At 43.3% G+C, this 27,363-nt stretch overlaps 1 protein-coding gene across 1 annotated transcript; it reads left to right on the top strand.

Moving 5' to 3' along the window:
• Window positions 1-9,195: 9,195 nt before the first annotated feature.
• Window positions 9,196-24,404, top strand: BNIP3L (BCL2 interacting protein 3 like). The gene is made up of 6 exons (XM_044663013.1): window positions 9,196-9,294; window positions 10,032-10,221; window positions 13,962-14,034; window positions 17,795-17,898; window positions 18,069-18,218; window positions 21,620-24,404. The coding sequence occupies exons 2-6, from the start codon at window positions 10,052-10,054 to the stop codon at window positions 21,666-21,668; spliced, it is 546 nt and encodes a 181-aa protein (XP_044518948.1). The 5' UTR covers window positions 9,196-9,294; window positions 10,032-10,051; the 3' UTR covers window positions 21,669-24,404.
• The last annotated feature ends 2,959 nt before the right edge of the window (window positions 24,405-27,363 follow it).

Below are 27,363 nucleotides of genomic sequence, written 5' to 3'. Positions count from 1 at the left end.
GGGGGGATGGGAGGAGGAGCTCGGCTCCGGCCGCCGCTGCGGCCGCCGCCGCTTCTGGCCGGGGCGGGAGCGCGCCGCCACCGGGGGCGCTCATTGGCCCGCTTCCCCCTCGCTCGGCCTGACTGACAGCCGCTAGCACCTCTCGCAGCCTCCTTCTCTCGGGCCCGCCCATCCTCGGCACGCCCTCTGCCTTATTCCTGTCCCGGGGTCCGGCGGGAGGTCCGGGGGGCTCCCGGGGGCGAGGTGGGGTTGGAGCACGCCTGAGCTACAGGCACAGCCACCAGTGGTTGTCCCCTTGGCCGAGCTCTTTCCAATCCACGTCGGACGGGGGCGGGCTTTAGCGGAGGCAGAGGAGGTGGCTGTGGGAGCTCTGGGCGGGGCCTCCGTCGCCTCTACTGGCAGAGCAGGAAACTGAGGCAGGCGTTGGCCAGCTGGCGGCGGGGGGGGGGGGGGGGTTGGGTCCTAGGATGCCCTCGGCCCACTGCCGGCCTACCCCACTTCCCGGGGCTCGGGGCCCTGACTTTTATTTCCTAATTATGAGGAAGCTAAAGTAGATCCTGGCTTGTCCTAGGCCACTGAGCGCTGGAGGCGGCCTTCAGGGCCTCCTGCATCAGGATCTGCCGGAGCAGATACAGCACAGACTAGTGCGCAGTGGGGGATTTGAAAGGCTCCCGGCATTCCCCCACCTTGTTCAGAGGAGGAGAAAAGGGCTCCAGCCGAACCCTGATGGGGCTAGATTGGAATAATGAGGTGGGAGGAGGGCCCAGCTTCACTGCCCCCAGAGGGTCCTCTGGGCGCCTCCTTTTCTCCCACCTTTGTGCCTGTGGGACATGCTGAGAGAGTAAAAGGGCCCTGTGCATTTAAAGGGCTGGAGGAGTGGAGCTGTAGGGCGTTAATCCCACTTTGTTAATCCTATCTGGAGACCCGGGTCTGAGCAAATCGCGTCTCCCCGCGATCTAAGAAAGTAACTGACGGCCTTTTCTGGAGGGTGGGGGGGTTCTCTGTGCCCGGAAAGGCTTCGGATACAGGCCCCGATGCCAGCGTTGCGCGAGTCTGGACCAGTCTGGCCGAGGCTTTCCCACAACAAACAGTTTCTTAGTCAGAATAACTCTAGAAGGCTCAGGTTGGGAAGGGGGGGCGCAGTCTGGCTGGATGGGAGCACCCAAGTAAGACCAAACAGCCTAAGAACCCTGGCCAAAGTAACTGATTGTTTCTTAGGACACTTGCTACAATCTGCTGTTCAAGAATGGATTTCGTTGGAATGACAGAAGGGATGTTAGAGTTTATGATTCACCCCCCCCTCCATTGATACTGACCCCCCAGGGAAGTCAAGTGACTCATCCAAAGTCCTTTCCACCAGTAGCTGGACAGGGATTTACAAACTGTCTCCGATGGCACCCCATTGCTTTTCACAGACTAGCTGCTGCTGAGACTATGTTTCTGTTTTCTTTTGGAGCTCAGAATCCTCCCTTCACTGGACGGAGGAGAGGTTTCCTAACCTTCCCTCCAATTGCCTCACTGCCAGGGTGTTGGTAATTGGGGTTAGACTTTTTATCATGTGATTGAGTTTACAAAACTGGAAGTGTTAAGATGCTTAAAGGTCATTGAGAGGATCTCTAAAAAGTTTTGTTTAGAAAGTCTTTTAAGAGAAGGTCCCCTGACTGCATTTGTGTCGATTAATAGTATTCTTCACAAGGCTTGGAGATGGGGGTACAATTGTAGGATTTCTAAAGGTATATTCTTTTTTCCTTTCTCTTCCATCCTTTTTTTTTTAAAAAAAAAATCTTAGTTTTCCCCCCAATTATATGTAATAACAATTTTCAACTTATGTTTTCTGAAATTATAAGATCCAAATTGTCTCCTTCCTTTCCCTCAATATTTCCTCAACATAGTAAGCAATCTTCCTCCTCTTTTTAGAGCATAAGTTCTTGACATGGGGTCCTTTGTAGTCTTGTGTTTTATTCCATTGCATTTAAAATATTATTAAGCCCTTTCTACAGTAGAAGAAAATGTAGTTAACAGAAAAGGTAAGTCCATGATCACAGAGCTTAGACTGGAAGCAAGATTTGATTGCAGGCCTATGTCCAAAGCAACTTAGAATTTCTTTGTTTCCCTCCCTTCCTTTCCTGTACTTTCCCTCCTTTCCTTTTACTCATTTTATACTTAGGAATATATTTCTAGATTGTATTTTTTCAAATTGGGGGACATTTATATCTTATATCAATTATGTTATGGATTCATGTCTACAAAAATTCTTTTCAGTTTATAGTACAACCCTTCCTCCAGTGCCACTCAATCTGATAATTATTACTAAATTCCTTACTAAAGATGTTCACTGACTACTTTTATACCTTTTTCCTTTTAACATCATGATCATTCCCAATATCTTGCCCCCACACATCCATTGAATCTTACTTACCAGTAGCAAAGAAAATTTTCATCAAAAAACAATGAGTTGGGGACAGCTGGGTAGTTCAGTGGATGGAGAGCCAGGCCTAGGACTAGGAGGTCCTAGGTTCAAGTCTGGCCTCAGACACTTCCCAGCTGTGTGACCCTGGGTGAGTCACTTGACTCCCATTGCCTGCCCTTACCGCTCTTCTGCCTTGGAGCCAATACACAGAAGTTAAGGGTTTAAAAAAAAAAAAAAAACAATGAGGAAAATGACCATATCTGACAGTATATGCAGAGTTTTTATCTGTCATCTTCTGTCCTTCTAACCCTTTTCCCTGGGACCAGAATTTGTTGATCGTTGCCATTCTTCAATTTGGCTTTATGATAATGAGAATGAAAATAACACTAAAATACTTCCTTAGGAAGGTTTTGTTTGGCTTTTTCCTTTGTGACAAAATGATTTTTTGCTTATTTTAAAGGAAACTGATCAGTACATTCCATCACAAAAAGAAGTAAGATTTTCGTTTCCCTTTGACCACAGGCCAGAGAAAATAGGACTAGATTGCAGTGAATGTTGGCCTTTATGCCAGTCTTAAGTTCTAAATGCCCCTGGCCAATCAGGAACAACTGCGTTCTTTCTGGCCCTCCTTACCCTCCTTACCATGTTGGAAGGAAAGCCAACTGTCCTAGAGATATGGAAATGCTGTTGTGGGAAATGTGCTAGAGAGAACGTCACATTGTAGGAAATGGAAGGGAGGGAGGAACCTTTGAAAACTTATTGAAAAGCTTTCTAGATAATGTTGTATTTAATTACTGTCCTCCTGCTTCTTACTCTGGGAAGTGAGTTCCTTGGCTAGCTCATCACTCAGCCCTGAGCCAAAGAAAACAAGTGGCTGTATTGATTCCCCCAAGTGATTTTTTAAGTTCTGAGCAAAGAAGTATTCAGGCAGCTAGTCTAATCCTCCTCCAAAAGCAGATGAGTTAAGGAGTCTGCATTGGACAGCAGAGCCCAGTTGAGAGTCACTCTGCCCTTTTGGAGGGAAAGTCTTCAGATGGTGTCCTCCTTTCAGGGAAGATGTTTCCCAAGGACTTCGAGGGAGAGCTTTTTTTGCATGGAATTAAATCTATTGGAATCTAGTGCTCCTTGTTGTTCAGACTTTTCAGTTGTGTCTGACTTTCTTGACGAGGATGCTGGAGTGGTTTACCATTTTCATCTCCTCATTTTACAGATAAGGAAACTGAGGCAAATAGTATTAAGTGGTTTGCCAGGGTCACATAACTAGCAGGTGTCTGAGACTGGATTTGAACTCTGGTCTTCCTGACTCCAGTCCCAGTGCTCTATTCACAGCCACACCTAGCTGTCTCATATAGTGCTTTCTTATTCTGGAATTTATTTAATGTCTTTGGTGGGAGGGAACCCCTTGGTAATGCTGATAAGACTTTCTTGTCTTTTTTATTTATTTATTTTTATTTTAAACCCTTAACTTCTGTGTATTGACTTATAGGTGGAAGAGTTGGTAAGGGTAGGCAATGGGGGCCAAGTGACTTGCCCAAGGTCACACAGCTGGGAAGTGTCTGAGGCCAGATTTGAACCTAGGACCTCCCGTCTCTAGGCCTGGCTCTCAATCCACTGAGCCACCCAGCTGCCCCCTCTGATAAGACTTTCCATCTTTATTGCACTTTGCTGAGAGCTTTCTTGTGGGACTCTCTTGAATTGTGCTGTTAAATCAGTGGTCAAACTTGTGAATGGCTCCCAAGCTTTTAAACCTCTCAGTTGTCAGTTACTTCTTCCTCTCCTCACAAAATACTGAGGTCTCAGTAGATGGCGGTGAAGGCAGCTTCCATCCAGAAATGTTCAAAAAATGGAGGAAACATGATGAGGTGTCTATAGAGACACTTCAGGATGTGTGTCTTTCCTGGTCAGTGGGGTCAGGAGGTTCCTCTGGATTCTTGAAGCAGCTGTGTCCTGGAAAGGCTGCAGATACACACCCCGTCTTCATGTAGAAATTCCTGTCATTTTGCTTCTAAAGCAGAAAAAGGAACCTTAATCCGGATTAGTTGATTTTGACCTTTCCCCCCTTTCTTATCCTTAACTCAGCAAACTACAAATAAAATAAGGTGGCTATAACATTTCTTATAAATGTTTTCCTCAAGCCCGTGTCCTTCCTATATTTCAACTAGATTTTTAAAAATTCTGCAGTTCTAACTTTCTTTTTTGTGGATAACCCGGGGTGAAATACTGCATTGCATTGCTAAATTGTGTGACTTCATGTTTGCTCTTCTTGAGGCAACCCAAATAATAGAGTGTACCAGATTAGGAGTTGGGAGCATCTGGGATCACATTTTGCCTGTGACTTTGTGACCCTGGGCAAGTTCAGTTGACCTCTGAGCCTAGGTTTCCTTATCTATAAAATGAAGATAAAACCCACTTGACTGGGCTATTGTTTGTGAATTAAGCTTCCAGAGTTTCAATATGTAAATATTAGCTATTCTTATCCCACACTTAAACTTTTTTTTTTTTTTTTTTTTTTTTTTTTTTTTTTTTTTTTTTTTGGTGTGGGTTCCCATCCTGAGCAGAGCATGCCTTCTCTTTGCTTGATGAATTATTCTGCCGCCCCTCCCCTTCCCACCCCCAACCCCCAATTTTTTGTCCTGCTTGACGATCTCCCCTGGGCTGGTTTTCAGACAGTAGACATGGATTTTAGAGTTCCTTTCCTAGATTCAAAACCCTTCCAGCTTGCTAGGACCTGCTACTGGCATATGTTGCCCTAGTGAACTCGGGGACTTTAATGGAGATGATCACATGTTACAAAACCCAAATTAATTGAGGCTTCTAATATTCTCTGAACCAAAGGAATATTTCATTTGTAGCTGGGTAACCATTAAGCAGGTAGTACACATGCAGTTGTAGAAATTCCAGGGTCAGCTTTAGGGACAACACTTTCTAGAGGGGTTGATTTCATAAAATTTCATATCCCTGGTCATTTTGGAAGAGGCTGTATAGTATTAGTGGAAAGAGCTTGGCACTTGGGGTTAGAATGGAAGAAAGACCTGTTTTGAATACTGGCACCCAGTACTTAATGTGGTTATAGGTAAATCACAACCTCCCTGAGCATCTGTTTCTTCATCTGTGAAATGGAAGTAATAACTTGGTTTCCTATTTGACAGGGTTGTTATATGGAATGAGTTTTGTAAACAGTTGGTGTGATCTTATTGTTCTGACCCACTTCTACCAGAGCCTCCGTCTTTTTTGTTCTTTTTCTTTTTCTTTTTTTAGACACCTTTCCATCCATCTTAGTATCCGCTCCAAGACAGTAGAATGACAATTGGGGTTAAGTGACTTGCCTGCCGTCATATAGCTAGGTATTGTCTGTGGCCAGATTTTTGGACCAAGACCTCCCGGCTCCAGGCCTGAAGCTCTATTCACTGTGCTACCTGACTTCCCCCGTCTTTCAGAGGAAGTCATGGTTTTTAGACCCCTCTTGGTGAGCCTGAACCATGTTTATTGCTAAAATAGGAAGTCCCACCTGGAAGAATGAGTGAGCACACTTGGTTATAGAAAGCAGAACAGACTCCAATAAAAAGATATCAGTCTTCCTGGACAGGTAAGGCCTTGAAAAGGGGTTGGAGAAGGGAAAGAAAAGCTGCTTCATTCTTGTCTCTTTCCTTTTCTGCACTCCCCCCTCTTTCCCAATGTAGAACTGATTATCTTGAACTGTGAAGAAGACACAGCAGTACCTAATAGTGCCTGGAGTCATAATTGTATGAATGGCATTAGCTGGCCACGTCTGTGGGATTCAGCAGAGAAACTGAAAACGTGCAACTCTGAACGTTCCCTGCCTGCCTGCTGAGATGCCAACTCAGGCAGCCACTCCCAGAGCTTTACACTGGACAATGTTGTTACTGCACAGAAAGCAATGCCATTTTCTTTTACACGCATATATTTACAAAATACTGTTTTATAATTGAATCACATTTTTAATTTAATAAAGTCCTTAGGTGAGCTAAAAGTATTTTAGTAAAATTATTCATTGCATCAAGCTTCTTCTCCCCCCCTCCCCAAACCTACCGCCCCCCCCCCTTCACTGGCCATGGATAGATTCTTTTTTTTTTTTTTTTTTTTTAAACCCTTAACTTCTGTGTATTGGCTCCTTGGTGGAAGAGTGGTAAGGGTGGGCCATGGGGGTCAAGTGACTTGCCCAGGGTCACCCAGCTGGGAAGTATCTGAGGCCATATTTTAACCTAGGACCTCCTGTCTCTGGGCCTGACTCAGTCCACTGAGCTACCCAGCTGCCCCCCATGGATAGATTCTTTAGACATTTCTTTGCGTATTTTCTCCAAGTGAAATTGAACTTTGTCTAATCTATTTAGAAATTCTGAAGTTGTTATTAAGAAAGACTTTGGGTAGATCAGAAAGGGTATTTAAACTCCTCTTAAAAGCAAAATTTTTCCTTTTTTTTTTTTCCTATATAAGAGAATATGTGAAATTAAACTATTCTGCTCTTAAAAAAAAAAAACACCAAATAGCGTTGGCCTTAAAGGAAAAAAAAATCTTAGTTACTGCATTAAAAATATTTTGAGAATCACTGCATGAATTTAACTTTTCTCTTTGCCAGTTTTCTAGATGTTAATTGCAGTTTCCTAAATATACTTGAGGATTTAATAACGGATCCGAATATTAATGGGGAAATGTCAGTCCTAATCACATCTGTTTGCTCATTTGTTGTAAGCACGGTTCCACTGAAAGACAAGAATTGTTGCTCCTGGTATTGCTGATTTTGTCTTTATCCACATAGACAGATCATGGGGCCAAAAACTCAATGAAAGGATCCAGTGACCTGGCATGGATATTAGGGCTAACCTAGCCCTAGAATCAGATCTGGAAGGCACTGTGGAGATAGAACCTTTAGTTGGGAGCTTTAATTGGCCATTTACTTTCTATAGGACCTCAGGCAAGCCATTTAACTGGACTTTTGGTTTCTTGTATGACATTAGGGGACTCAGTTTGACCTGGTAGTATTGGTAGTTGTTTTCCCAGGGCTTGTTCTCTCTCCCCATTGTGATTGGACAACTCAATTGCATGCTTAAACTTTCCAGGAAATGACAGAAAGAAGGAAGTCATAAATAGTGTCTGTGGATGTAGTGCTCTTCCCATTATTCCCCAAATCTCTTCCTAGTCAAGTGGCATTCCTTCCCCAGAATATGACTTTGTCAGGGCTAGCCCTCAAAATCTGGTTCTGCCTCAGTGATTAGTAGAGCCCTAGTGGGATGCTCTGTGTTTTCCCAGTTTGTTCTCACTTATTGGTTGAGTCAACACTTATTAAGGGCTCTAAGTGTAGGGGCATTAGGAAAGAGATGACACACCTGGTCTCTGCCCTCTAGAAGCTTCAGTGGTCCTAGGGAACAGATCCATTATACTAGTGACTAAGAGGAACAGAAAGTGCTATGAGATCGCATTAGGTAGAAATTGTTTCTAGCTGAGGCAGTTATAGAAGGTTCCGTGAAAGAAACCATGAAGGTTTGAGGGACTGTGTTCAGTCCAGAAAAGCAGGAGATTTGTGGGGCTCATAGGAAGAGCATTGGGCTTAGAGGCCATACAAGGTTTCAAATTGGGCTGCCTGCCACTTAACTCCCTATGTGATCCTGAGCACTTTGTTCTCATTTGTATGATGGGAGTACAAAAAAAATTTTTTTTAACAAGGCTGTTGTTAGCTACTTACTACAGGCACCCCACCCCCATTTCCCCCCGCAATGCATTGTGAGAAGAAGTACCTGGGGCTTACCTAGGTTTGCGAAGTGATGATGACTTACCTATTTCCCAGAGTATAGGCTCTCAACAGTTTTGGTACCTATATGTGTGGTTCTACCTTGATTTAGGATTTTTTTTAACATATAATTTTTTTAGTTTTAGTTTTTTTAACATATAATTTTTTTAGTTTTTCTCAATTACATGAAAACTAAAATTTTTGATACTTTAAGGTTTTGAGTTCCAAATTCTTTAACCACCCCCCCCATTAGAAGGCAAGTAATTTGATATAGGTTATACATGTGCAGTCATGAAAAACATTCTCATATTAGCCATTTTGCAAAAGAAAGCACAGACCAAAAAATTGAGAATAATAAAAGTTTAAAAAAGTATGTTTCAGCCTGTGTTCAGATGTTGTCAGTTCTTCCTCTGGAGATGGATGGCGTATTTTGGATCATTTCATTGCTGAAAATAACTACATTATTCAGTTAATTTTCATACATTATTGCTGTTTCTTCTTACAGTGTTCTCCTGGTTCTGCTCATTTCCCGTTTCATTAGTTTATAAAAGTCTTCCCAGGTTTTTCTGAAATCATTCTACTTGTTATTTCTCATAGCACAATAGTATTTCATCACAATTATATATACCACAACTAGTTCAGCCATTCCCCAATTTCCAGTTCTTTGCCACTACAAAAAAGCTGTTAGAAAGGTTTCTGTACATATAGGTCCTTTTCCTCTTATCTCTAGGATAAGAGTAGTGGTAGTGTTATCATCTGGAATTTCTTATGGGAGAACTACATCTGCCCAAGGCTTTTGTGCTTTGGTATAGAGGAAATAGGGATGGGGAAAAAGGATACACATGTGCCTTACTAACCTGATGGTGGTGGGATCACTTTTATTAAGCTACCTGCATGTGTATGATGGCTAAAATGAAGTTAATTGGGCTCATAAACCCCCAGGGATGATGAGATATTTTCAATAGCAAGGTCCCTCCCATCCTATTGGCTCCACCTCCTGCAGCTTTACAGCTTCCTAGGCTCATACTAGGATGAGTCAGGCTGGGGCAGACACTGGTGTCTCTACAAAATCAGCTTTAGAAGAACCCAGAAAAAAGGGACAGCCTATGGGCCAGAAGAAATAAGACAAGATCACGAGGTATATTTCTATTATAGAAAGAAGGTGGGGAGAGAAAGGAGGGAGAGGGCTAAAACTTGGTGTCTTTTGGGGCTACTTTGGGAGACTTCATAGTGCCCCACAGGAAACCACTTGACTGAACTTCAGCCTCCTTTCCTCCTCTCCAAAACTTGTTGGACTTGATCCCAAAGATCTCCTTTATATTGGAAACAGCTATATTTTGTGAAGTCCTGATCTTAATAAATGTAGGCTTTTCGTAATTGAGTTTAAGTGTTTGGGGCGAGGTTAAGAATTTTTGTTCTAAATTAAATTTGTAAAATGTTTGATAATAGTGATAAACATTTGAGAAACTTTGGTAGTTCTCTATTTCAATTGAAGAGATCACTCATGTATGGAGAGTTAATAGCTGAGGCCCACTGAGTTATAGAGTGACTGGGATATGTAAGTCCAGAAATGTCAAAGGTACACAGCCTGATTTCACTGTTTATATTTAAACAGCGAAGATACTTTTTCAAAATAATAGTTTTATCATTCCAGTTTCCTCAAAGCTGAGTGATTCTCTGAATTGCTTTGATAATGAATATTCTTTCTCTAATATTGCTTTCCTCCCATCCTTTTTCTTCTGGGTTTTTGTGTTTGTTTTGGGGGAAGCAGCCAGGATCGTTATCAGAATTCAGCACATTCACATCTGGGTGCTGCGCATGGCAAATTTCTGTTTTACTGTGGTTCTGACTGAAGTTATCTGGCTTGCTCAACAGGTTCCTGGGTGGAGCTCCAGATGAACGGCAATGGCAATGGCAATGATGGGAATGGAAATGGAAAGAATGGTGGTCTGGAGCACGTTCCCTCCTCCTCCTCCATTCACAATGGAGACATGGAGAAGATTCTTTTGGATGCCCAGCATGAATCGGGACAGAGTAGTTCCCGGGGCAGTTCTCACTGTGACAGGTAAAAGAAACATTTATTTTTGTCATTCTTTCTAAAATGATGGGTGGCTCAAAGCATTTTGTGGGTTTAACTTCTTCTGGCAACCAAGTTGAGCTTTTCCAAAAGTCAGACCTCAGCTCCGATTCAGAATGGGCTTCGAGAGGTCTTGTGAGTCACCTGTAGTGTGAGGGTCTGCCCTGGAGAGCTGCCTTTTTCCAGTCCTAGAGGGCTGCTGCTGCTGACTAGCTATGTGAAGCCCAAACAGGTCACTTTGCCCATCAGGGGTGTTGGACCAGGGACCATAGCTGTCTCTGGCTTGTGCCTTTTTTTTTTTTTTTTTTTTTTTTTTAAAGCATAGGAGGCTGTTGGCCAGTTGGGTTGTTTGTGTTTTAAGTCTTGGCTGATTACTAGTTCATTGAAGTGGTTCCTTAGCCCAGGGCCAGTATGTTGTTTGGGGCCTACCAGAATCTCTGAAGGAGAGGAAATACCTTTGTTCTAAGCATCCCCTTGTGTGGACACATCTTTGGGTTTTAAATGAAGAACTTGCCTGGCCCTGGACCCAAGAGGAGGCAGCAGCTGGTTTTTGTTTTCCTTAAAGCAAATTCAGTAAATAGTGATCTTTACTTGCCCGAGTGAACTTGAGTTGTTCATTGTTTATCCAGATTGGCTTTAACATCAGTGGTGGCTACCAGAATGAGGTTTTATAATAAGGAACTGTCTCAAATACTTGTTCCTGAAGATTTCTGCTCAGATAACAGATCTTTACCTTGCATTGGATTACATGACTCAGGATCCCCAGGAGCGCAGAGAGCTTTATGTTATTGTTTTTCACCAGCTGCTCTCAGTGAGGAAAGAAGAGGTTTAACCCCCTTCCTTTCTGGGTGAGAGAGCCTTCGTCTGAAGTGATTGAATATGTAGGTTATGAACATGGTCACCTATGAGTTAGCTCTCCCAGACAGTCCCTCCCCACCTCTGTGACTGAGCATGGCCCCATCCCCCTTTTTGTATGCCCCCTGATTCTCTGGTCATTCAGATTCCACACCTCAGTCACCCTGACCCACTACTCTCCTGCCTCATCATTTCTCAGGTCTTGTTAGTTTGACCTCCATGGCATCTCACATTTCTTGCCTTCCATTTCCACAGCCAGCTCCTCCTCTTATCTGCTCTGTGGTAGTAGTTACCTTGGTTCTGGCCTCCCTCATTTATCTTCCACAGAGCTACTAAGAGAACTTTGGGGAAGCGTTGGTTTGGCTGTGTTACTCCCTGGGCAAAAAGCTTCAGTGACTCTCTGTTAGTCTATTCGGACCGCTTTGCTTGTTATGCCAAGCCCTTCCCAGGCTACCTCTACGTTGTCTTAGCGGATGTTGGACACTTGTCTTTTCAGCCATCCCAGCCCTCTGCCCTTCCCTGAAATGGATTTTTCATCTCCTGACTTATGCTTTTGCAATCTCCCCTAATCCTCCGGTACCTTCTTTCCTCATCTGCCTTAGATAATTCCAGCCCTACCTCCACTGGGAAGCCCTCAAATGATGCTAGAGATCAGCGTCCTTGCCCCTCTCTTTCTAGCCATGTGACTGGCATCTCATTTGATCCCTTTCCCAAGGCAGTGATGTAGTAAACATGGGATGATTGAATGGAATGTAAAATGGAGGTTAGTTACTTCTTCAGCTCTTCTGTTGAGATTGATTCGAATTGACTCAACATTTTAAAAAAGAGCTTGAAAATTATGGAACCATTTTCTTGGATTACCTTATGGTCCAGCAAGCCAAATCTAATTTTCTTCCTGCCTACCAGAAAGAATTGACCTGGAGTTTTTCTCTTAGTATGGTATTTGAAATCTCCTGTGATAGGAAAAATCTGGTAGTTTTTATTTTGAATCAGCCTAATAATGGGTTCCTAATCTACCATTGCTTTCTTTTCCATCTACTATTGTTAGATTGTAAAGTGGATAGAGTGCCAGGTCTGGAGTAAAGAAGAGTCGAGTTCAAGTATGGTCTCAGATACTTAGTAGCTGTGGGACCCTGGGCAAGTCACTTAATCTGTTTGCTTCAGTTTCCTCATCTTAAAATGGGGCCAATAATAAGAGCATATGCCTCTCAGGGTTGGAAAAGATAAATTTGTAAAGCTTGTAGCACAGGTCCTGACATAAATATTATTTATTATTATTGTAATTACTAATACATACCTAGATAGGGATTCACAGTATTTGACTCTAAGTGGGAAAGAGTGGAGGTCAGGGTCAGTGGTTTGCTACTTGGACATTAGTCCAGTGTCATAACAAGAGCCTCTATGGTGCAGGGAAAAGACCTTGAGACTTGAGTCTCCTCCAGTGCTGAGGTGTGTGACCATGGGCGAATCCTTGATGCTCCTCAGCCTCGGTGCCCTCATCTGTAAAAGGGCAGTATCAATAATCCCTAGAGTCTCTTTCTTCCAGGCTTATTTCGAAAGTAAAATCAGATAAGGGAATGCACTTGGCAAACTCTTCTAGCACTATATCAGTGTTTGTTATTATTTTTATAACTTGGGCTTTGCCAGCCTGATCCCAGAATGGCATTGATGAGATAGATACAACTAGAATATAGAAAATAAAAGACAACTCTAGCTGTCTTTGGGAGCCAAAGACACCTTTGTGTAGTAGGTCACCAGTAGCTTGTTACCACTCCTAAACTGATAGTTGGCTCACTCGGGAGGGACACTAGGTTCGGGGATGTTTCTGCTGATCTTCACATTTTCGTAGAAACACCCTGAATGTAAAATCAGGTATGCTAGGCCAAGCTGGCAAGGATTCGCGGACACTCTTGGTGATAAACTATATGTATGCCTTTGTGCCTGGGCCAGCCAAACTGGGCTCGGGGAGGCTCTTAAGCTGCTTGGGCTCATGGTGATGAGTCTTGTGGCCACACCAATTCTCAGAACGTCAGCTTTGAGCCATTGTGTGTTAGAGTGGAGAGGACTTGACTGAAGAGTCAGAACCTTTCTAAGCTTCAGATCCTTCTAGCATCCTTCTGCCTTCCAGGATGGTTAAAGAGGCCCATATGAGGAAGCTTACAGAGTGCTTTGCAAACCTGAAAGTGCTTGGGTAAATGGCCAGCTCTTCTCAGGAAGTTGAGCCAAGGATCTGGGGAAAGAACACATCCCAATGAAATCAGAACGTTTCTAAAATAATTCTGTTCATCTGGAGTCACTTGAAGATGTTAAGTTCAGACACTTGGTTTTTTGAGGACCTGGGAGTTAAATAACCCAGCCTTCCATGGAGAGAGGCCCAAATGCTTGCCATTCATTCTTGCTAAGTAATTCAGCAGGGCCAGAAAGTGATCAAGTACACTGCTCCCATTGGGTATGTGAAGCTCGCTCGCTCACTCGCTCCTCCATCCATCCTCTGCATTCTCTAAGCTCAGAAAATGTATTTCATTGGGATTTTTTGTGATGTAACAATGAAGGCTACATTCTTGATCGTAAAGGAAATTGTCTTTATTGGGAAAAAGTCTGAAAAGACTCCGTGCTTTTAGATGAAATTTGACTTTTCCTCTTAGGTAATTTTTAAAGAAATGGTTCCTCACCAACTAATTATGTTTAATCCCTTTTTTCTTCAGATTTCTGGCAACACTGAAATGTTTTCTTTGAGGGGGAGGGGACTGGGGAGGGAGAGATTTTTTCCTTGATGCCCCATTTTTTGGCAAGGACATAGGCTGTAGCTTTGGGTCATTCAGTTTTTCTCTAGCAGAATGAAAACTAATGGTTCACCCTTTTTCCCCCCCCAGCCCTTCCCCACAAGAAGATGGTCAGATAATGTTTGATGTGGACATGCACACCAGCAGGGACCATAGCTCTCAGGTACCTTTTCTCATTCAAAGTGAGATATCTAGCAAAATGCAAACTCCTTTTTCAGAAAGTAAATACATTTCACTTAATTGATAAAAGAGTAAAATTCTTGCTAAAATAATTTTGAGTCATTTGGTTTCTGCTTTGGTTGGTGATGTTGGAAATGATAGTTTTTACTTGTGTATAAAGATTGAAAGTTCTCTTGTCTACCTTTTACAAAATACAGTGGCATTGCTAGAGAGAAGGATGGATTATTTTCCATATCTCTTAAGTGAGAGGCAGCATGGCCCAGTGGATAGAGAGCTGGCTGGAAATTTGGGAGGACCTGGGTGAGGGTGTCCTGTCAGTCCCCCCAGGCATCTCTTAAAGACTTGGCTAGGACAGTGTCCCATGCTATCCCCACCCCTCTGCTAAGAGAGCATTGGATGTCAGCTTGGTTCCCCCAGGGTTTGATCTTGACAAAAAGTAAGGTGAGCTCCTCCTAAACCCTCTCTACTTTTTCTGCCATTTCCTGAAAAGCCAAACCTGTCAGCCTCTCCCTCCAGACCTCCTTATGCCAGGTTGCCTGGAGTGTGTCCTATTAAAGGAAGGGGATCCTTTCTTATAGTGCCCACGGTTTGTGCTCTGGGACACTGGGAATTACAGCCCTTGCTCAGGAACAACACTGAGGCTGAATGAATTCTGTGTTGGGTTTTTAATGAGGAAAGAGGGAGGAGTCTTTTAAACTGTGTCTTGAAATAGAAACAAACAGGAAATGGAGACCCTACCTCAGTCCTGTATGACAAGTGGAATGTAGGGGGAGGAAAGGCAGCCTTGTTGCTGCAAGGAATAGTAATTCTTAACCAGTCTTCTGAATTCTGTGGTGGGAGGGAAGGGCAGCAGATGAATATTGTTTACGTAGAAGACCTTTGACAAGTTTCCACACCAAAGCAACAAAAAAGAAAATGTCAGCTACTAGGGTTGGGATGAGAAGGGATATTTGTTTTCTCAGAGGTACAAAAGTAGCTGAGAAACAAAGCACTGCAGACAGATTAACAGGCATTTCTCTGGAAAGAACCCCGGATTTGGAAATGGAATTCTGGGATTGACCCCCAGACCTACTACGTGTTCCTCTTGGTTATGTGATCTTGGGCAAGTCACTGGTTATCTCTGGGCCTCAGTCCCTCATCTGTAAATAGAAGGGGCTTCTGCTAAATATACACATAGGACCTTCTAGCCCTAAATCTTAGGATGATCCTTCAGTTACCTCAAGCCTGTCTGGGTATCCCTCCTGCTGCCAGTACCGTGCCTGCTTCTGAAAGAGATGATGAATGAGCAAGGAATAGTTTCTGCAGAGTCTTGAAGGAGGAGGTAGGGAAGTGGTAGCTTGGAGTGTCAGAGAGAGCTCTGAGGGCCCTGCAGGTTCAGAGAGGGGGCTGGCTCAAGGCATTGGTAGGTAATAAAGGGGAAGAGGAGAGTGCAGCCCTGACTCCAAGGATGATCAGTTCTGAGCTGTTGGCTTTGAATTTGGAAAAGAATCCTCTTTAAAGAGACTCTGCTGCTATAGCTTAAGATGGTTGGTGGCATCAGGTTTTTTGGAAACAAAGTTAAATAGTGTTACCCATCTTGCCTGAGGCTCCCCCAGCCTATACAGACAGGCCTTGCCAGGCTGCACAGAGCCATTGCTTCCTTAGACCCTCTGGCAAACGAGAGCCTTGTAGGTGCTCACGGAAACACTGCAAGTCTTCTGTCTGGAGGGGTTCAGGGTTGATATGAAGAAACCTGTGAACAGCACCACATTCCCCCCCCAGTTTGGGAGTGTTAGAACTTCGGGGCACCTCTTAAATCCCAATTGATACATTTAGGACAAATAAAAGGAAGCTCGTTACTTCTCCAAAAAGTGATGATGCAGATGACAAAACCCAAACTGAAGGTTTTCAATGAATTTGTGGTTTAAGTCCATAAGCCAGCGATTCAGGAAGAGATTTGTGCAAAGTTATTTTCTGCTTTTGAAGTGGAGCTGATCAAGATGGCTATGGCTGTGCCCTTTCAGAGGGAGAGAAAGAGGCCTGTAGTGGGCTTGGGAGACCCTCAGCCCTTAGCCGCCTGGTGCGTTGATGAAATCCTTATTTCAAGAGACCTGAAACATAGCTGTCCAAAACAGGGCTTTTTTACTTTTGGAATCATGGACGTCTCCTTCCCTGAAAGTCACTGGCTGAGGCCTCTGGACCCCTTCTCAGGCTGTGTTTCAATGGTTATAATGCATGGGATTACAAAGGGAACCAAGTACAATGAAATAGTTATCAAAGTATTTTTTAAAAAATGATGGGGCCAGCTAGATGGCTCAGTGGTTAGAGAGCCAGGCTAGGTCAGGACAGGAGGTCTTGGGTTTAGTTCTGGCCTCAACTACTTCTTGTCTATGTAACCCTGAGCAAGACACTTAACCCCCATTGTCTAGCCCTTAACTTGGAACTGAATTACATAATACTGATTCTGAGTCAGAAGGGAAGGGTTTCAAAAAAAAAAAGAGGATGGATCCCAAGTTGAGCCCCGGTTCAAAAGAAAATTTATTTTCACATGTAGAACAAAACTAAAAGTTTCCAAAGTAGTGAAAAATTTAAATAACCTTTTTAAAGCACTTTTGGAGAGAGATAGAAGTACAAAGCAGTAAACTCTGAACAGTGTTAGTGTGACATGTTGGAATCAGGCAGTCTTTTAATGACATGTTTCTATATGTGCACAGAATCTCTGTGTACACAATAGTTCTTTAAGTAAATTGTCACCTTTTGAAGTGGCGTGTTTTTAGTATTACTCCATAGAACCAACTCATAAATCAGTCATCTCAGATGGGTAAGAAATACTCAATGAGAAAGCTTCCTTCTAAATGCAATAGTATGTCACTCGGGAATTTGCTCACTTAAGCAGAACTAGAGAGTACGGAAGCTGACTGTATCTGTCTCCTGCCAATGGATAGTTAGAAAGAGAAGAGAGAGGGAGGATAGTGTGGCACAGTGGAAAGAGCCCTGCCTTTGGTCAAGACCTGACATTCAATTCTTTGCTCATAAATTCCCCCAGAACAGATCTTGGAAATCCATTGGAGCTCTAAATCACAGAAAAGATGGGCCACCTTTGGTTTCATAGCATTACTTCTTTGGAATCCCTTCTGGGAACTCCTATGGAAACTCACATCTGCTTACTCTGGGCTTGATTGTGATTTAAAAAAAAAAAAATTGAGGGGCAGCTAGGTGGTTCAGTGATTGGGGGGTCCTGATTTCAAATCTGGCCTCAGATTTTTCCCATTTGTGTGGGCTGTATGGCCCTGGGCAAGTCACTTAGCCCCCGTTGCCTAGCCCTTACTGCTCTTCTGCCTTGGAACTAATACTTTGTATTGATTCTAAGAGAGAAAATAAAGTCTTGAAAATAAATAGAAGATATTTCTCTAGTTGTGCTTATAAAAATAAGACCATTATCTCATAACTTTTACTGCTGATTTTTCGCTTCCTGTGCTGTTTATTTTGGCTAGCATCACATTCTTAAACTACTTTATTCAGGTCAGTGAAACCAACTTGAATTCTCAGGAAGACATTCAATATTTATCATGCCTTGACTTGTGTAACACTTCTAGAAAAGCGCCCAGTATTCATCAGCATCTATGCAGCCGATTCTTTTGGATGGTCTTTGTGAACGGCACTATTTTTGACTTTCTGTCCCTGGAGCTAGCTGCTCTTTAGATTAAGGTGGTTTTATTACCTTTTTTTTTTTCTTGTATTAAAATATGAATTCTCCTTCCCAGTCTGAAGAAGAAGCTGCAGAAGGAGAAAAAGAAGTGGAAGCTTTGCAGAAAAGTGTGGACTGGGTGTCGGACTGGTCCAGTCGGCCTGAGAACATCCCCCCCAAGTGAGTGGCCCAGCTGTTGTTCGAGAGGCCGTGATGGATCACTGTTTCCCTCCATTCTCTGTAGTTGGACCTGACCATTTCCTGGTGCTCTCTTCTCCTCTCCTCTTCTCCTTAAAGTCTTTCTCGGCACAGGCTTCCTGACTCATTTCTCCCTCTCTTATTTTCATCAGGGAATTCCACTTTCGGCACCCTAAACGTTCTGTTTCTTTGAGTATGAGGAAAAGTGGAGCCATGAAGAAAGGGGGCATTTTCTCTGCAGAATTTCTTAAAGTGTTCATTCCATCGCTGTTCATCTCTCATGTTTTGGCTTTGGGACTAGGGTAAGTAAACAGGAAATTTTGACATTTGCATTATTTAATTTGTTTCTTTTTCATTTAATGCTGTAAACCAGCCTTCCACAAAGTGCATGGCACATCATAGGTGCTTACTAAATTAGTTTATTAATTGCAATACAAAGAATGTATTTTCAAAAGGCTTGTGGTGTCTTGCATTTTATTTCAGAGTTTCCAAGGAGTTATCCTTTGAGTATTTAGGTTATATCATGTGTTAGCGACAGGTTAAGTACAGTCAACAACTTGAACTTGTCTTTATCTTGGATTATTTTCAAATGTCGGGGGCAGCTGAGTAGCTCAGTGGATTTGAGAGCTGGGCCTAGAGACGGGAGGTCCTAGGGTCAAATCTGGCCTCAGACACTTCCTAGCTGTGTGACCCTGGGCAAGTCACTTGACCTCTTGCCTACCCTTACCACTCTTCTGCTTTTGGAGCCAATACATTGATTCCAAGTATTGATTCCAAGACGGAAGGTAAGGGTTTAAGAAAAAAATTAATGTTGACAGAAATATTTAAGAAACCTCCAATATCAAGGTGACTTGAAAATTCAGGAATTGATTCAGCTGTCCCTATCCAGAGATGGCAGAATTCCCCTTCGTCTTTGAGAAATGCCTATTGGTAGACTTCTGGTCTGCAGCTGAAGTCACCAGGGGCCTTCTTTTCTGCTGTGTGCAGTCATCGGAGGGAGAAGTATCGATTGATTGTTTTCAAGTTTCCCACAATCTGTTTGTAGCCTTCAGTGTTTTCACTGCCTGTAAATAGCCTTTAACCATAAACTGAATATCAATTTTGTCTTGAGCTTAACAATTGGCAGGCATATTTGAAAGATTTAAGAAGTTACAGTGTGATAGAAAACTTATTAATTCTTATACATAACCTAAATAATAGAATTCCCTTTAAGAAGCTACGATGAAAGGCATCAAAAGAGCTACCTTCTGAGCTAGGAAAACCCAGGTTCAAGTCCTGCCTCTGATGCATCCTGCCTTGACTTAGTCTTGTCACCCCAAATCACATAGGAGTTGTTGTCCTCACGCACACTGCTTGAGAATTTCCTCTCCTAGAAATTCACTGTAGCTGTGAAATCCTAGGTCCAGGCCTGTCCCTCTCCTTTTAGAAGGTCAACATCACAGGAAACTTCTCACAATCTGACATGACATCGTCAGCATTGGTGTGGCAGTGTTTTGGTTTTTCTGTTTTTCTTAAGTGCTTGATCTGTGTTTGTGAGGGGAAGGAACCCCCAGACAATAGCATGAAAGGAGTTTGAAGAGGGGTGTAGACGGGCTTGCAGTACAGGGAGTGGTGCAGGCAATTGCCTTCTCTGGAGCCTCCAGGCTGTCCAGTGGGTATGTGATTGGAGGGCTTTGCCTTTGTCCTTATGGGTCTACTTCCCTCCCCCTTCTTGCCCAGCTCCATTGATCAGAAAGCAGGGATTTGGTGAAAAGGAGCTTGTCTGGGTAGGTGCAGAAGAAGGGAAATAAGCAAACGAACACTGATTAAACACCCACTCTGCAGCCCTGCAGCAAACACTGTGCTAACTGCTTGGGGTGCAAAGACAAGCAAAGAGAAGGGCTGAAATGAGCTGATGTTCTCAAGGGGAAGATTCGGGGCTCAGGGACGAGGTGCGGCAGGCCCCAGCCAGGAAGACACCTGCTGAGGAGACACCTGGAGGAGGAGGTGGCTGCAGGATGCGTTAGGCCCCAGCGCTGGGGGAGGAAGCCCTGAATCTGGGACAGACCCAGGCCAGCAGAATGAATTGCACAAGGGTACAGATGGCTGGTTGGCCAATATCTGGCTGGAATAAATTTAGTAGCTATCATGGAAGAAAATTCTGGGACTGTGTTTTTTTAGGCACAATCCTAGAGGAAACAATTTTTTATTACTGCATTGTTGCTTAGATTAGAGCAAGAGATGGGCCTCTGACCCCAATCATTTGGAAGTCCCTGGCCTGCCACTGGTCACTCCGGATTGATTTAGGAAGAGGAAAAAAGCAGGATGCTGTTCCTGAAACTGCTAATTAAAAGAGGATTTCTAACATTTTTACGAGAACTGGATGTGCGTGAGGCTGCAGAGGACAAGTCAATGAAGGTTTAAGAAGCCCATGTTGCTTTTGTTGTAGAAGGAGTGCAGCTTGTTGAGTCTCAGTGTAAATTTGCCTTTACAAACTCAGTAGCTCTTCAGCAAAGGGGCCAGTAATTTAAACTCTGTTGCAGTTTGTGGTCCAGTAGATAGAGCTCTGGGAGTCAAGAAGACTTAAGTTGAAATTTGACTTCAGCCATCTACCAGCTTTGTCACTCTGGGCAAGTCACAACCTCTGTCTGCCTCTGTTTCCTCATCTATAAAATGGGGATAATAACAGGCCCTACATCCCAGAGATGTTGTGAGGATCAAATGAGATAAAAGATGAAAAGCAAGCCTTCCAAGTGCAGTATAAATGCCTGCTGTTATTAAACTTTCTGAGGCTTATTTTCCCCATCAGTAAAATGAAGACAATACTAGCTCTAGCAATTTCTGTTACTGCATTTAGTATAAAACTTTATCCCTTCATGAAGTTGTCCCAGAATGATTTTGCACATTGGTATATGAGCACCAGGGCAGTTAGGTGGCACAGTGGATAGGTGTCAGCCCTGGAGTCATAGTCTGGGAGATGCATCGTCCTGAGTTTAGATCTGTCTGTGACCCTGGGCAAGTCACTTGAATCGTGTTTACCTCGGTTTCCCCATTTATAAGATGAGCTGGAAGAGGAAATGGCAAACCTCTTCAGAATATTTGCCACGAAAACCTCAAAAGGGGTTGACTGAAAAGAGATGTTAAACAACAATAACAGCCAAAGGTACTACCAATTTAACATCCTTGAGTTGGCTAAAAACGAAAATCGTGACCATAGCTTGCCTGTCCCTCTGTAGTACAGACAGCCTGGAGGTGGTGGAGGAGGAGAAGGGGGGGGGGGGCCTGGGAACAAAAGATGCCGACTCTGCTTTGGTCTGGAACCTCCCTCTCTCCTTGGGTCGCCTGGTCTGCTCGTTCCTCACATCCCATCCGGGCCTTCATAGAGATCTGCAGAGGCCATCTTAGACCCTCACTGTCCTTTGGCAAGAGAGGAAACTGAGGCCTCGAGGTTGTGACTTGCTAGGGTCAGCCAGGAAGTGGCAAAGCCCAGATTTGGACGGGGATCCGACTCCAGAGTCACTAAAAACACTCAGTCAGTGTTCTGGGAGAACAGTGACTGCTCCTAAGCAAGCACATTAGGCCAAGGATGAGCATCCATCTTTATGACCTCTGGAGTGAGATTCTATTTGGAAGGAGTAGCTATGACCAAGTTCCTTGGTCAGAATTCAGCGGTGGTGCATCACTGTCCAACAGGTGAAATCTAATGCCCTGTGTTTCCTTTCAGCATCTATATTGGAAAACGACTGAGCTCCCCGTCGGCTAGCACCTACTGAGGGAGAGGAGAGCCCTGGACGTGCGCGTGCCCTGTGAAGTGCTGTCCCTGTCACGTTAGTGTATTTGAACTTGAGACCATTCTAAGCATGCCCCAGCCCACGATCTCTTTTTACCTAGCCACGTTCCAGCTCCTCTTGGGATTCAGTATTTTATTCGAACTCTTGGGAGGCATTTTCATGACCTCATGCCCTTTTTGGCCTGTAGACCCTCAGAGTTTCCTCACAGAGTTTACCATTGTCTAGAAATTTGCAGAGTCTTCTTTTCGACGCAGATGCCACCAGCAAGTGATTTTTCCGCAGCCTTCTTTGTCTCCTGCTTTTCCATCCCACCTGAGTTAGAGCTTCAGCCTTCCCATAGAAATGCTGCCTGCTCTAGGACAGCAGTCATCACTCTTTTAAAAAAGAAGGCAGGCTAGCAAGTATCCTATCAAACTCTGATTTTTCAAGATAAAGACAAGCTCTCCATAAGCTCACAATTTATAGTTATAAAAAAAAAAAAACAAGAAAAAGAAACACGAGAAAAAGTAGTCTGTGGCAATAAAAAATATCTCAAACCAGCTTTGGGGCCATTTTCTCTCCGAGCCTCCCAGTGTTGGCTAGCACAGTGGAGTTTGTAGGAGGCCGGCTGCACAAACATATGAGGAGACCAAGCAGTAAGCCTCCAGTACGATGCCTCGTGTGCTTTTATCACAATGTTGGCTTTCCTGTGATGTAGAACCCTTCTTTCTCATAGACAGTGGCTCAGGCCTAGATGAGACAAAAAAGATGGCATTTGGGACTTTGGGTGTTTGGAGTTTTTCCTGCTATGTGTGAAGATTCTCATTTTCATCTCTTTCCTTAAAGGATTGTTTTCCTTCTCCCTCTCCCACCTCCCCAAAGAGAGTTCTGGTTTGTTTGGTGTATTTACATACAGGCTTCCTGTTTTGGGGAAATTTCCTTTCTTCTGGAGCCCTTAAAAGACACCCTTGAGCTTCTGAAGCTGTTCCAAGCCCCTGGGCTGCTTTGGGGAGCAGATGACCAAGTCCTAAATGATGTCCCCTTCCGTGTTCTTCCAGAGCTCCCCCTGTTACTGTTTACTGTACAATCTTCCCCAGGGCAATGCCAGGGACCCTCAAGCAGGATTCTCCCAAAGCATCTTGCTCTAGGTTACGGAACTCTTCAATTGGGGAACACAGCCTCTCCTTCGATGACACTTTCCTTCTTCAAAATGTGAAGCTTTAGTACCAAATTGTTAGGAAGCATCAGGATTTCCAGTGTCCTCAAGTAGATTTCATTGGGTTTCAGAACATGTAGCATGACTGAAGGATACTACTATATGTTTGCTATATAAAGAATTACTGTTTATGATAGAGACTTTAATATCGGCTATTTAGAGAACCATTGTTAATTTGAAAACTAGCGATTTGCTCATTTAATTAGAGTGCATTAGATTGATGTGAGTAAAACACTAAGATAACCAGTTTGGCCAATTTGCAGAAACTGTTCCATCAAACAGCTTTTCTGCATCACGTTTTCTAAAATGGATGTGTTATAGCAGAAATGAACGGACAGTTTGAACACAGAAATGAATTTTTAACTGACTCATTTTGTATTAGTAACGCTGGCTATGGCAAGTATAGAATAACTCCTCGATTCTGCTTAAATCTGTTTTCTTCCTATCATTTGAGAAAACATTGTAAGATATGAGCCAGGGCCAAATCCTCTATTATTTCTCTTCTCCACCTGAATTCTGAATGTGGTAACACTTGATTTGCCTTCTGCAACCTATTTATTTCAAGTATATATCTTGGATTTCATTTGGAGGGTAATTGAGAAGTCTGGTGAGGCTATTCACTGACATGGCATTGACCACATGGTTTAAAAATTATTTAAATGGAAAAAGGCTAGTTTACTCTTAAGGACTAATTAATGGCATCTTGTTTTGTATTAAAATTGGCACAGTTCACGGGTGGGGGGAGAAGATTTCTATTTCAAATTGGGCACATCTTTTTAAGAGAAATAAAGCATTACCCCTTTACAGGTTACATAGTTGGTTTTTATCTGTAGTGTGTTTAAAACTCGATTATCTTTATGGCTTTTTGAACATTGAAAATAAATCCAGTTCTATCCTGTTATTTCTCGAGTAGCTGTGAAATCAACTGTTCTTGGACTCTTACTGCAAAAAAAAATGGATAGATACATGATCACTATAGAGCTTATTATCACAAGATGATACAAAAGCAGTATTTATTATAACCCCTGAGAGAAGTTTGGGGTGGAAGTGTTGGTCTCCCAACCTCTGAGTGAACAAAAACAGATCAATGTGTAATCTGAAAAGGGTTTCAACTATTAACAGTTGAAGTTTTGTTAAGATAAATATTGTTTTAAAAGCTTTATACCGGTTTACAGTTTTGGAAAAAATGCAGGCTTCATTTTTCTTATGTTTAATGAAAACTGGCTTAAAATGTTTGTAAATAGGAGCAAAAATGCATAAACTCGCACAAGGGAAAATGTAGCAAGTTCACTTTGCTGCAGCAGAGACATTGACTGACAAAAATGAAAAATGGAAGACCACCATTTAGATTCTTTCCAAAAATGTAACCATTTGATGAAATGATTGGAGTTAACTGAGCCAAAGTGATTATGCATTCTTCATCGATTTAGTTATTAGCACTTTGTAACATTATATACAGTTTACAATATGTGTATAAGCTGTAGTTATAAACATTTTGTGCCATTAAAGCTCTCACAAAACTGGGTTTTTCTATTAGTAAGTCATTTCATGCCCTGTTTTTCTTGGCTGGGATATAAAAGAGAATGGGGGTTTAGGATGTCTGCCTTTTAGTCTTTGAGCCTTTACCAAAGACTGGCCATTTGTAGGGAAAGGTCCAGCTGATTTCAGTAAAATTAGAGGCAGCATGGCATGGATGCTGGAGAACTCATCTTAAATCCAGAAGCCCTGAGAGGACCCTGGCTAAAGTCATTTAATCTCTTGGTGTTCCATTAAGTCCCCAAGACTGTATGTTGCCAAGAAGGTGCCGACACGAACTGGTAGAGGGAGCCTTTCCTAGACTGGTGAAAGTCCCAGATCCAGTCCCTATCCTTTGCCTGTCCTGGTTTGTGGGCATCCCCTCCACTGACTCGGATTTCATTACATCCCTAGCATCTCAGTGGAGTGGTCCATCTCAGAGACCTTCTGGCCTCTAGCTGCCCTAGAAATCTCTTTACAGCCCCCTCAGTTAGTGTCTGGAGCTGAGAAGTCCTCCTCCCCCCCGAGGCAGTTTATCCACTTTGGGGTAGCTCTCCATGTTAGGGAGATGATCCTCAGGTTAAGATCGCTTTGGGGAAGCGGCTTTAACTCAAACCTTCTCACCTCGTGGCCATTTTCCTGACACTTGGCCTTGTTGCAGTAAGCTTAAGCTGCTCCTTACTTGGCAGGTGCAAAGCCTTTTGGCTTAGACAGAATCTCTCAGCTTTTGCAAGCTCTTGAGAACTCCAGGCCACCATTACCTACCACGCTCCCAGAGTTAGCTCGAACTAGCATCTTGGTTCAGCGGAGGCCAAGCAATACGGGCAAGAGCTATTCAGTCAGTACGTCGGTTTGAAGCCCAGGTATACCATCTTCTAATTGTTGGTCCTATGATGCACACAGAGTTTTGAAATATTATAACCACATGTATAGGCTGTAGGCTGCAAAAATCGAGTTGTAGCAAAATGAAAAGCTGGCCTGCCTGGATTCGAAACAACATCTAGTAAGTATATCTCGTTTTTTGTTTTTTTTTTAATCCCTACTTCTGTCTTGAAGTCAATACTGTGTATTGGCTCCAAGGCAGAAGAGTGGTAAGGGTAGGCAATGGGGCTCAAGTGACTTGCTCAGGGTCACCTAGCTGGGAAGTGTCTGAGGCCAGATTTGAACCCAGGACCTCCCATCTCTAGGCCTGGCTCTCAATCCATTGATCTACCCAGCTGCCCCCCAAGTATACCTTTTTTTAAACACTTAACTTCTGTCATAGAATTGATACTGAGTATTCGTTCCAAGGCAGAAGAGTGGTCAAGGGCTAGGCAATTGGGTTTAACTGACTTGCTCATTGTCACTTAGCTAGGAAGTCTCTGAGGTCATATTTGAATCCAGGACCTTCTGGCTCTCAATCCAGTGAGCTACCTAGTTGCCTCTAGTAAGTAAAATCTTGAGGGTTCTCATTAATTGGTGCTAACAGAAGTGAAAAGAACACAGTTTGGGGTATTATTCACTCACTATAAAAGTTGTTGTAAAACAACAGCCATGTATTTTAAAACTAGTTCATACTACAAGATATATTAGGTTGTCTTTGATTTATTAAGTATTGAGAGATTCTATAAGTGTTCTCACAATGGACAAATTCCAATGCTATTGGACCAGCCTTTCTGTAAATAAGACTGGTCAAGTCAGTAGCAAGCATTTATTAAGCACTTACTTATGAGACATTACATTAGTAAGCCCTGGAGATAAAAAGAAAGGTTTAAATCCTTAAGTGCCTTTAAGCAGCCCACCTTCCAGTGGGGGAGGCACTCTGCAAAAAGCCACGTGCATTCATGATGTACAGGGTCTTAGAGGTAGGCCATCTCCCGCAGGAAGGCATAGACATTGAGATCACCTGGGAAAGACTCTTTGAGCAAAGTGGGGTTTGAGTCCTGTCTTGAAAGCCAGGAGACAAAGGTGAGGAGAATGTTCCAGGCCTTGGAGGCAGCCAGAAAAAACTGGAGAGGTGGAGGGATCTGTTGTCTGAAACACAGAGTAAGTGGAAGTGGGTAAAGTGGACAGACTGGAAAGAAAGCAGATTATGGAGAGTGCCTGGGGACACCCAGGGTTAGCCAGCAAAGGAAGCTGAAGAGGAACATTTCAGAAAAGTAGAACTGAGGAGCAGTGACATGCCAACCTAAAGCGGAGAGGGTGAGTGATTATTAAAGACAGGAGAGGGACTGCCCAGAAGAGTGATAGAAAGCCCTGTTAGATTTGTCAATGAAGAGATGATAAGTTTGAAAGGCAAGCTGCAGATAGTTGAGAGTGATAGGAGAGGATGTAGATTCCCCAGTTATATTTAGCCTTCTTGAGGAGTTTGGTTTTGAAAAGGAGGAGGAATAGAGAATGGTAGCTAGCAAGGAAGAATAATAGTTCAAGGGGTATTTTTTTAAGGATTAAAGAAACATAGATGAATTAGTGGGCAGCAGGGAAGTGTGTATGTGGGTGATGGCCTAGGAAAAGAACTAAGCAGTGAGGGGATTGCAGCTGCTGCTGCTGCTGCTGCTGCAGCAAAGACTTGGAGGTCATAAAGTAGAGGGAAACACGATTAGTGGAGATGGCATAGGTTGGTGGCCAGAAGTCAGAGACCAAAGTTGAGAATAAACTATTGCAGGACCCTCAGCAGTTTACAATTTGACACAAGCTTCTGTCTTAGAGTTGTTACAAGGACAAAGTAAGTTTTTTAAAAAGTAGATATGGAGGGGCAGCTGGGTAGCTCAGTGGATTGAGAGCCAGGCCTAGAGACAGGAGGTCCTAGGTTCAAATCCAGCCTCAGACACTTCCCAGCTGTGTGACCCTGGGCAAGTCACTTGACCCCCATTGCCTACCCTTGCCAATCTTTCACCTATAAGTCAATGCACAGAAGTTAAGGGTTTAAAAAATAAAAAACAAAAAGTAGATATGGAGAGGAAACTTGATAAAAACGAGAAAGGAATT

The sequence above is a fragment of the Gracilinanus agilis genome, chromosome 2 (genome assembly GCF_016433145.1).
Source record: "Gracilinanus agilis isolate LMUSP501 chromosome 2, AgileGrace, whole genome shotgun sequence".
NCBI lineage: Eukaryota > Metazoa > Chordata > Mammalia > Didelphimorphia > Didelphidae > Gracilinanus > Gracilinanus agilis.
The sequence above is the reverse complement of the archived record's forward strand: the minus strand, read 5'-3'. Positions and strand labels throughout refer to the sequence as shown.

Bases quoted from the DNA above. Each gene is read 5' to 3' on its own strand.
- BNIP3L (XM_044663013.1), top strand. From the start codon at position 10,052: ATGAACGGCAATGGCAATGGCAATGATGGGAATGGAAATGGAAAGAAT. The intron at 14,035-17,794 runs GTACCTTTTCTC...TCTCCTTCCCAG, and splicing joins GCAGGGACCATAGCTCTCAG to TCTGAAGAAGAAGCTGCAGA. The intron at 17,899-18,068 runs GTGAGTGGCCCA...TATTTTCATCAG, and splicing joins CCTGAGAACATCCCCCCCAA to GGAATTCCACTTTCGGCACC.